The following is a 10738-nucleotide window of genomic DNA, read 5'->3' as shown; positions in this document are numbered from 1 at the left end:
GCAGGTACAAAGGTCCCAGACCATGTAATGCTTTAAAGGTCAAAACCAGCACCTTGATGGGATCGTATGCTTAGCTTAAGCTCCCACTAGCATCCTTCGGGGCAGGGTTTCTGTGTCCTTCTCCCTTTGGGGTTGTAGCCCTTCATGCCTGATTTAATTCCACTTCTGATTTAATTTCAACCTGTTGGTTCTGGTCTGACCTTCTGGGGTAACAGAAAACAACTCGGCACCCTCCTCCACATGACAGTCCTTCAAGTACTTGAAGATGGTTATCATATCACCTCTCAGTCTTCTCCTCTGCAAGCTAAACATGCCCAGCTCCTCCAGCCTTTCCTCATAGGACTTGGTCTCAGACCCCTCACCATCTTTGTTGCTCTCCTCTGGACACGTTCCAGCTTGTCTACATCCTTCTTAAATTGTGGTGCCCAAGACTGAACACAATACTCTAGGTGAGGTCTAACCAGTGCAGAGTAAAGCGATAATTCGTTCAAATAATTCATCCAAATTCTGGTTACCTTGGAAATCTCTGTCCAGTACGCATGAGTTTCTTCAGCAGCTCGATCATAGAGGTGCAGAATCACCTTTATCCTCACCACATTTCCAATGCAACAAAGAGCCCAAAAGACGACGCGGCCACAAATTTGCAGGTCTCCAGGGTGCTGGAAGTGTTCATTAATGTCTGCTGGGGGCTTCCACGGGCACCCATCTGGAGCCTTTCCAAAAAGCATTTAATAACTTTGATAAAGAATGTCCTTAACATATGATTGGGACATGAAGGAACTGCAACGACGGAAATATTTTTCTATTCCCCCACCCCTCTGGCAACAGTTTTCCCCAAAGGCCATCCCAGTTTTCTTTTAAAGCTGTTATCCACTGCTGTCTCTTTATATATATTTTTTATTTCTTCTCACGTAGTTGTTAGGGCGGATAATGTCAATCTTACTTATTAAGCTGCTATTTTTGTGCCTTAATTGAAAAGATGGAAACCACGCTAGCGACACACTAGTTGTGATCTGATCTGATTATTTCCTGTCACTTCCTTATCCTCGCCTGTCATGGCTGTCTTCGCAGTTTCCATGGGCCAGTCAATGGGATTTTTTCCCTTGCTATCAGTATGATGAAAAACCAGACATGGTGAGTCTGAGTCTTTGTAACTCTGCCCCATATGTTCAGCGCTGATAGTACACAGAGCTTTTTCCTCTGCCCAGAGTTATTTCCTAAAATAAACTATTTTCTGCCTTTAAGCATTATTATTTTTTGCTTGAAGTCACCAAGGCCAGCATGATACAAGGTCCTTGTGCTGTGGGGGCAGCGGCTCCCGTAGCAATTTTTTAAAAAATCTGCACAGCCGATCAAAAGCTTTGCTAGGCCAGAGCCCCACTCACATGAAGTTGCCTTCTACAGAATCAGACCCTTGAGGGTCCATCAGAGTCAGTATTGTCTACTCAGACCAGCAGCGGCTCTCCAGGGTCTCAGGCAGAGAGGTCCGTCACATCACCTACATGCTTAGTCCCTTTAGCTGGAGATGCCAGGGATTGAACCTGGGACCTTCTGCATGCCAAGCAGAGGCTCCGCCACTGAGCCACGGCCCCTCAGTTCCACACACTCACTAAAAAGGCTTGGGGGGCATCACAGCTTTGGGAGAAGGCTCTCCTCTTGTCCAATGCTCTTGTCAAAATCAGTATTGGTTGCCGAACACCCTTCTAAGTCCTTCCCATTGGCTTCAATATGGTTGGTTCCATCAGTCCAAAGATCCCAGCCCCATCAGTGCGCCGGTCACGATCACTCTTGGTTCACGGCTGTTCGTCGGAGCTGCCTTCCAAGAGCTCAAAGACTAAGGTCATTCATGCACGGTCGCTTTAACCTCCTTTATTCCCTCTTTCAGCCAGGATCAAATTTTTCAGTATGCACGCTATCTCGTTCCTTGGAAGCTCAACGCTATTTCGACGCAAAATGAATCCGGCTTTTCCCATTCCTCTTCTGGCCCGAATTCAACCGTTCGTCCTGGCTCATTCCGGAGTCACAGAACGTGCATGCTGCATTAGGGGGAAACACAGAAGATTGGCTTCTCTCACAGCCAATCACGAAGCAGAGTGTAAAGAGGAGGGGATTCAAGTGCTTTTTGCTTCCTCGGAGCTCTTCCCCCCTTCAGATTGCTCCGTTTTTTGTTCTTAAAATGCTTTTTTATGCCGCAGTTGGGTTTGGGTGGGGGGAAGGAAATCTTCTCTCACGGTAAGCCAATTACAGAGCAGCATTTAAAGAGGTGGGACTTGATTTGAGCTTGGGAGACTGCTTTTCTGTACACATGGCTCGAATAGCACACATAGTCCCTGATCATTCAAGCCAATGCATAGTGTCCCCCAAATCAGGTTACATTAATGTGCAATGAACCCAGGTCCAACCAGGGAGATCCAACCCATGCATAAAAGGCCTTTGGCTAAACGTAAGAAGCACACTGCAGATCCAAAACAGCATTGGACACTGGATCCAGAACCGCAACCATCACCGGAGTTGCAGAAGATCATTCCTCCACCTTAAGACACCACCCCCTCAGCCACGGTCTCTGCCACTATCCTCTGAGGGCGAACTCAACCTGGAATGGGGGACCTTGCCGGTCCCAGGACCGATTGGTTCCGAGACGGCCTCTCAAGCCCCAGTCACCGCTACCACACTCCATGCCGCAGCTCCCGTATCCATTTTTATGTCACCCGCATACCTTGCAGAATGGAGAGACGATTATGGATCTGCAGCCAGGTAGGTTCCAGGTCAAAGTTGACATGTGTCTCATAGGCCTACAACAACTATGGCAGCAGCTGCAGTCTCACGATGATGCCCTCCTTCTCCGGTTCCAGAGGCTGAGAAGAAGCCGCTCCTGAATCCAAGGTTCGCTCTGATATTGCCCTGGATCCCTCTTCTTCCTTGTGCTTAGGCTTTCTCTATGTGTGCGCCTCCTCCTCTTGTGGCAGCCATTTTGTGGTTGCATCCACCACCCCGTGTCAGAATCCCAAAGGTGCCCACAGGCTTAAAAAGTATGGGGACCCCTAGAATAGATACATGGTCTGCATGGCAGGCACTCATCTTGTTCCTACAATAAAGGGGGCAGAGTACTTTCCCTCTCATGAACTGTCTAAAGTCATAGGATCAGCACTGCTGACAGATGGCCATCTAGCCTCTTCTTAAAAACCTCCAGGGAAGGAGAGCTTACCTCCTCCCGAGGAAGCCTGTTCCACTGAGGAACCGCTCTGTTATAAGATTCTTCCTAATGTCTAGACGGAAACTCTTTGGATTTAATTTCAACCCGTTGGTTCTGGTCCAACCTTCTGGGGCAACAGAAAACAACTCGGCACCCTGCTCTATGTGACAGCCCTTCAATGGCTTTTTCGGCCCTGGCGGAACTCCCTTTCTACTGAGACCAGAATTATTCTTTTATTGTAATTTTATAGTATTTATTATATTGATCACATTGTTGTGAGCCTCCCTGAGCCCAGCCTCGAAGTGAGGCAGGGGTACAAAACAAAATAAATACATAAAATCAGATAGGTTGATTTCTACGAATTTGTTGGTTACCCCTAAAACTGACAGTGCCCTCTGAAACGGAGTGACACCCATCGTCTGCAAAGGATATAACTCCGCTTTAGATCAGCCACGTACGTGCAGACCATTAGAAAAATGCAGCCAAGTTAGTAGAAGTCTGCTAATTATTTCCAAAAATAGACAAAACCTGTTAAAGAAAATAACTTTTATTCAATGTGAGGGTCCTCTGAGAGATGCTGGATCAAGTTGGCGCAATTTAGGAAAAACCAAGGTACGTCTGCAAAGATTCCGCTGTATTTATTTTGAGCGGCCTTCTTTTCTCATGCCGCATTCTCAATCCGTTTTGTGTTTTGACAGAAAATACTTTCACAGAAGCTGAAAGTTATACCGAGAATAAAAACGTGCTCTCTTTTTCACCATGCAAAAGCCACACCCACAGGAAGGGCAATTCTGGAAACGGCTGCGCGCTTCCCAAAACTGTCTTTTTTTTGACAGGAGCAGAATGAGGCTGACGTTTAGGACCAAAGCTCTCTCTTTACAGTTTTATTTGTACACAGAATTAAAACAAATCTCCACACTGCAGCTCAGAAGTGCATTGAGCCCCACAACCAGAGCGAATAATTTAACAGACACTGTGTGCGATTAATAAGGCAAGGATCCTAATTAGTTCACTGAAGGGTTTGTTGAGCCCCTCGAATAAGAACTAACCAGCCCAGTAGGGAAAAAAATAGTGTGTTAGGACCTGGGGTTTGGAACATCACACACAAAAAACCCCGGTTGTGGACAGCTCTTCAGCTCTTCAGCTTCCTGATCACCCCTTTTTAAACCTGCAGATTAAGCAATTACTAAAGCATGTAAAGTATGTGAAGACGGCAATAATCCTCTCCCCTTCCCACCCAAAAACATTCAGTGCTTCAGCTCCAAGGAAGTTCAGTTCACACTCAACGGATACGTGGCACAGGAGCAGGTCAGAATTTCTTCCACTCCATGTCCTCCGGTGGGTTGACCTCCACTTTCCTCTTGCCCACATCTGACCAGTTTGTGCTCAAAACGGTCCCACCTGACTCCATCTGCAAACATTGAGAAAAGAAAGAGATCTATTTATTAAAATTCAACCTGACCCTCCCAACAGCTCAAGGAGCCTTACAACACCCAAACCAAGAGTGCATAGAAGACAATCCAACCCATCAACGAACAAAAAGGAACATCAGAAGAGTTCTGCTGGATCTGACCAGTGGTCCATCTCGTCCTGCATCCTGTCTCACACAGTGGCCAACCAGTTCCTCTGGAGGTCCAACAACAGGGCACAGAGGCCAAGGCCTTCATAAGACATCAAAAGAGCTCCGCTGGATCAGACCAGTGGTCCGTCTAGTCCAGAAGAAGAGTTGGTTTTTGTATGCCGATTTTCTCTACCTTTTAAGAAGAATCAAACCGGCTTACAATCTCCTCCCCTTCCCCTCCCCACAACAGACACCTTGTGAGGTAGGTTAGGCCGAGAGAGCTCAAAGAGAACTGTGACTAGCCCAAGGTCACCCAGCTGGCTTCATGTGTAGGAGTGGGGAATCAAACCCAGTTCTCCAGATTCGAGTCCACCACTCTTAACCACTACACCACGCTGGCATCCTGTTTCACACAGTGGCCAACCAGTTCCTTTGGAGGGCCAAGAACGGGGCCTAGAGGCCAAGGCCTTCATAAAACATAAGAAGAGCCAGGCTGGATCAGACCAGTGAGGGTCCATCTAGTCCAGCATCCTGCCTCACACAATGACCGACCAGTTCGTCTGGAGGGCCAACAACAGGGCACAAAGGCCGAGAGGCCTTCCCCTTATGCTGCTTCCCAGCACCGGGAGTCAGAGGTTGGGGTCGCCATAAGTTGGTTGCCACTTGACGGCAGTTTAAACACACATACAGTCTAGATGCGACAGAAGCGTGGATTGGTATGGCTAGAGATCTAGCAGGGAAGACAATTTCTGGATAAAATAACAGCTCCTGCATCACCACTGTGTGTGGATTCAGTTTCAGCTTGTTTACCCTCGTAAGGCACAGACTCAGGAGCAAGACTGGCTGCTTCCAGAGGCTCAGATAAAAGTTTGGTGTCCTCAGCATACTGATGGCATTTCTGCACACAACGCATAAACGGTGGAACTCCCTGCCCCAGGATGTGGTGATGGCTGCCAACTTGGAAGCCTTTAAGACGGGAGTGGATATGTTCATAGAGGAGAGGGCTATCCATGGCTACTAGTCAAAATGGATACTAGTCATGATGAATACCTATTCTCTCCAGGATCAGAAGAGCATGCCTATCATATCAGGTGCTATGGAACACAGGCAGGATGCTGCTGCTGCAGTGGTTTTGCTTGTGGGCTTCCTAGAGGCACCTGGTTGGCCACGGTGTGAACAGACTGCTGGACTTGATGGGCCTGGGTCTATCCAGCATGGCCTTTCTTATGTTATCCATGCAGGGAGTTCGCATTAAAACAAGAGCGCGGGAGAGAGGGCAGAGCTCTGAAGAAAAAAATATGTTTCTGATTCCATACTGAAAATTCTGCCTCTCCAGTGAAGACCGTTTGCATATGTTCTGCCAAAAAGGTTCCTAGCCACTGATGGTCTAGGGCAGGGGTCCTCAAACTACGGCCCGCGGGCCGGATCCGGCCCGTCAGGGTCCTGAACCCGGCCCCCTCCTCCCTCTGGAGCCGCCGCCGCTGCGCCCGTCCCTTCCCCAAACTAAGGTGGCTGTTGGCCATATAAAGCGTTGGTGGCAGCAGCGGAGCGGCGACACCTGCGCTGACCCGGGAGCCGCCGCCGCCTCTGCGCCTTCCCCACCGCAGTTGCCCTGAAGAGCTGCCGCCGCCTTCCTTTCCCCAGGCGCGCGCGTGGCTCGGGGGACGGGAGGCGCCGCCTCGGACTGCAATGTGCCCCTCGCCGCCGCTGCTCCTCCTGCCGCAGCAGCCGCTGCATCCCTGAAGGAGCCATGCCGGGCTGGAAGAAGAACATCCCCGTCTGCCTGCAAGCAGAGCGAGGCGAGCGAGTGCCGGGGCCCCCACCGGGGGGCTTGGGTGGCAGCGCCTCCAGGGAGGGGAGGGCTGAGAGACCCCCATCTCCCTCCAGCCTCCTCCCGTGCCCTTCCCCCTCCGGCGCTCTTTGCCAAGCAGGGGGCCAGCCCAGTCCGCCTCCCACTCCAGGAGGCGGGAAAGGAGGGCGCACGGTGGCGGCGGCGGGGGGTGTCTCTCAGCCCAGCGAAGGGGGGAGTGTCAGCCATGGAGAGGCACCTGGGGGAGGGGCAGCACGTCCTCCTGCTGCAAGTTAACTTTTCTTTGCCTGGGCGCCTGGCTGCCTTCCCGTTTGGGTGGGTGGGGGGCGGGCGGCCCCCAACAGTGTTTGAGGGACAGTGAACTGGCCCCCTGTTTAAAAAGTTTGAGGACCCCTGGTCTAGGGTGTCAAAAGCTGCTAGTAGAACAAAAACCGACTCTCCCATGGGCAGAAGGGATTACTGGAAGGAGGGGAACACAGCAAACTTCTGCATCCGCTAACAGATCACTGAATCCAACCCACTGAGTTGTGCGCAGCAGACTTTAAAGTAAACCTTCTCTTTGAACAAAAATGAGTAAGAGGAGAGGGCTGGGAAACACATGTTCTGCTGTTCTCTTAAGTAGCCACCACTGAACTCCACTCATTCCTTCTCCCTACGCTGCCTGCAAGAAGGGAATGGATGTTGAAATGGCATTTAGAAACAGATACTCTGAAGCAAGGTATACGGTTGGACCCAAAGAACCATGAATGGAGCTTAAACAGATTTGGGGTCAAAAGTATTAGGTGCAGTCAACAGTGGTCGAAACAAGGCTGATATCTTACAAAAGATTTATTCATGGCGCGCCTGACTTCATCGGTACCGTCGGAGTAGATCTGCTGGAAAAGTTTGTTTAAAGCCGCGTCGCCCTCCAGCTTCTCGTTCTTCTCCTCTTCTTTGATCTCACCCACCAGTTTGTCCCAATTTTTCGTATAATGGGAGGATGACGGATAGACCATGGAATCTGGAATTGTAAAATAAAAGGCTATATGAAACACCCCACCCCAAACCAAGGAGACGAGCAATCGGTTCTTTGTGCAGCGACTTTTGCCAAACGTCTCAGGCGTCACAAGACAGAACAGACACACTGTGGTATTAAGAAGAAAATAGGAAAGGGGTTAAGTAGGTGAAGAGCACAGTTTAACTAGCCAGACAATGACAACATTCTTTATGCCTCCGTTAGGAAGAATTCTCCATTAGGAAGAAATTCTCCATTAGGAAGAAATTCTCCATTAGGAAGAATTTTCAGTTTGTGCGGTTCCTCAGTGGAACAGCCTTCCTTGGGAGGTGGTGAGCTCTCCTTCCCTGGAGGTTTTTAAGCAGAGGCTAGATGGCCATCTGTAAGGAACGCTGATTCTATGACCTTGGGCAGATGATGAGAGGGAGGGCATCTTGGCCATCTTCTGGGCATGGACCAGGGGTCACTGGTATGTGTGTGTGTGGGAGATAGTTGTGTATTTCCTGCATTGTGCAGGGGGTTGGACTAGATGATCCAGGGGGTCCCTTACAACTCTATGATTCTATACAGCACTACATCGCAGGAACCAAGACACACCCATGAAAAAAAATTGGATCTAGAGAAGCTGAACCCAGAAGCAGAAAGAAGAATTGTGTTGTAATATACATCTGAAGCATGAGAGGTGGAAGACACTGATTGAGATTACAGTTGACACCCCATTTTAGGCTTACAGTGCCAAAGTGCTAGTGCCAAAGCCGGAGACCGTAATATGCCTCAAACGGTTCAGAGATGTTCTCTGAGAACAACACCCAAAAGAGTACATGCTACTCAAGGTCTGCATTTTCTTTCCTTTTACCTGTTATCATCCTGAGATTCTCAAGATTCTTTATGTGAGAGAAAGGGGGAGGGAGCAGCAAACAGCATAAAATGCAACGCAGAATGCAAAATGCATTCTGTACAACCCGAAAGAGTCCAGTTTTTCTAACAGTTAGAGCGGTTCTTCAGTGGAACAGGCTTCCTCGGGAGGTGGTGAGCTCTCCTTCCCTGGAGGCTTTTAAGCAGAGGCTAGATGGCCATCTGTCAGCAATGCTGATTCTATGACCTTAGGCAGCTCATGAGAGAGAGGGTATCTTGGCCATCTTCTGGGCATGGAGTAGGGATCACTGGGGGTGTGTGGTGGAGGAGGTAGTTGTGAATTTCCTGCATTGTGCCGGGGGTTGGACTAGATGACCCTGTGGTCCCTTCCAACTCTATGATTCTATTATTCTAATTCTCTTCTGCCACTGAGTCGAACCCCTACCGCACCAAGCAAGGGACATATGAGCAGCTGAATATGTTAATGGACAATGAAGCCACGCGAGCCTTCATAATTATGATCCCAGGAGCAACCATGCTAAACAAGGGCTAGCAACACAATGTGGATGATCAAGCACAAATACACAGACCTGGGGGGAAATGTTTTAGCTTTGGAGAACCTCCGCTTCCCTCCAGTTTCTCCCATCGCAGAGCCTCCGGCTTCTTCAGCTTTATCTCAATCTGCGAACACAGAATGACACGGTTTTAGTGCAAGATGCCACACCTTTAGGCTTAGTTTGTGAGGGAAAATAAAAAGGAATTGCATGCTCATTGGACACCTGGCACGAAGTGTCTTCGTCTGCCTTTGAACTGGCTGCTGCAGTTTCGATGGATGATCTCTGGAACGCAGCAGCTACTTCAGGGACTGCCCACAATATTTATACAGTGCCTGTGCCCAAGAGGTTTGCCTCATGACTAAGAAGCAGCTGCACTTGATTTATTTATTAAAACATTCACATCTTGCCTTTCCTCATGGTTCAACACAGCTTACAATCACAGTTTTTTTAAAAAAAAAATACTGTTAAAACCAAAGGTAAAATAGCAATTGAAGAAAATTGAAGAAAGCTGATAGGAAGAAAATAGTTTCCTTTGAAATGTGGTGTTGGAAGAGAGTGTTACGGATACCATGGACTGCCAAAAAAAAAAAAAAAAAACAGTGGGTTATAGATCAAATCAAGCCTGAACTGACCCTAGAAGCTAAAATGACTAAACAGAGGCTATCGTACTTTGGTCACATGATGAGAAGAGAAGAGTCACTAGAAAAGACAACCAAGCTAGGAAAAGATGAAGGCAGCAGGAAAAGAGGAAGACCCAACAAGAGATGGATGGACTCAATAAAGGAAGTCACAGCCCTCAATTTGCAAGACCTGAGCAAGGCTGTCAAAGGGAGGACGTTTTGGAGGACATTGACTCACAGGGTTGCCATGAGTCAGAAGCGACTTAACAAAAGAGCAAACCCCAGGTCTTTCCCTGCCTCCTCCCCTTACAAGATGCCTGTCATTCAATCCCCCTCAAAAGTCCTGGCAAACAAGCAGCCAGAGCCATGATGAAAAAGACCCTGGGGCTGCAGCTGATGCCCGATGAGCCATCCTAAGCGGGGGGAGAGCCAACTTTGGACTGAGGCTCCACATGGCACAAGGCATGCAGCAACGAGAGGACTTGGGCCAGGCCGACGTGTAAGCCGAAACAGCTGGGATTAGGACCATGCGGCTCACTTGAAGATTCAGCTCCACAGTCCTTTGGGCAAGATTATGAGGCACACTTCAATTCATCAAGCAACACACACACACACACACACACACACACTCCAAGTAAATTTTGCACAAAAGGTTGTCTATACACAGAGAATGGCTGGCAGCTCCAAAGAGGCAGCCTTTCTTTCCCACATACACCCACCCACCGGGGTGTGTGTGTGGGGGCCCTCCAATAGGGAGCCTGAAGGGACTTCATAGAATCATAGAGTTGGAAGGGACCACCATCTAGTCCAATCCCCTGCACAATGCAGGACATTCACAACTACCTCCCCCCCCCCGCACACCCCCAGTGACCCCTACTCCATGCCCAGATGGCCAAGGTACCCTCCCTCTCATCATCTGCATAAGGGCACAGAGTCAGCATGGCTGACAGATGGCCATCTAGCCTCTGCTTAAAAACCTCCAGGGAAGGAGAGCTCACCACCTCCAGAGGAAGCCTGTTCCACTGAGGAACCGCTGTAACTGTTAGAAAATTCTTCCTAATGTCTAGACGGAAACTCTTTTGATTTAATTTCAACCCGTTGGTTCTGGTCCGACCTTCTGGGGCAACAGAAAACAACTCAGCACCCAT

At 49.0% G+C, this 10738-nt stretch overlaps 1 protein-coding gene across 1 annotated transcript in view; it reads right to left on the bottom strand.

The window, feature by feature from the left end:
• Nucleotides 1–4487: 4487 nt before the first annotated feature.
• The window catches only part of SUGT1 (SGT1 homolog, MIS12 kinetochore complex assembly cochaperone), a 29160-nt gene continuing 22909 nt past the window's right edge, over nt 4488–10738 (bottom strand). Inside the window, exons 11-13 of the mRNA XM_056862122.1 lie at nt 9004–9094; nt 7386–7564; nt 4488–4604 (exon numbers count right to left, since the gene is read on the bottom strand). Of these exons, the coding sequence (XP_056718100.1) occupies nt 4503–4604; nt 7386–7564; nt 9004–9094 (372 nt within the window). The 3' untranslated portion in view covers nt 4488–4502. The remainder of the gene's footprint in view (nt 4605–7385; nt 7565–9003; nt 9095–10738) is intronic.

This window comes from Euleptes europaea, chromosome 16 (genome assembly GCF_029931775.1).
Source record: "Euleptes europaea isolate rEulEur1 chromosome 16, rEulEur1.hap1, whole genome shotgun sequence".
Taxonomy (NCBI): domain Eukaryota; kingdom Metazoa; phylum Chordata; class Lepidosauria; order Squamata; family Sphaerodactylidae; genus Euleptes; species Euleptes europaea.
Note: the sequence above shows the minus strand (reverse complement) of the source record. Positions and strands in the feature narration are given on the sequence as shown.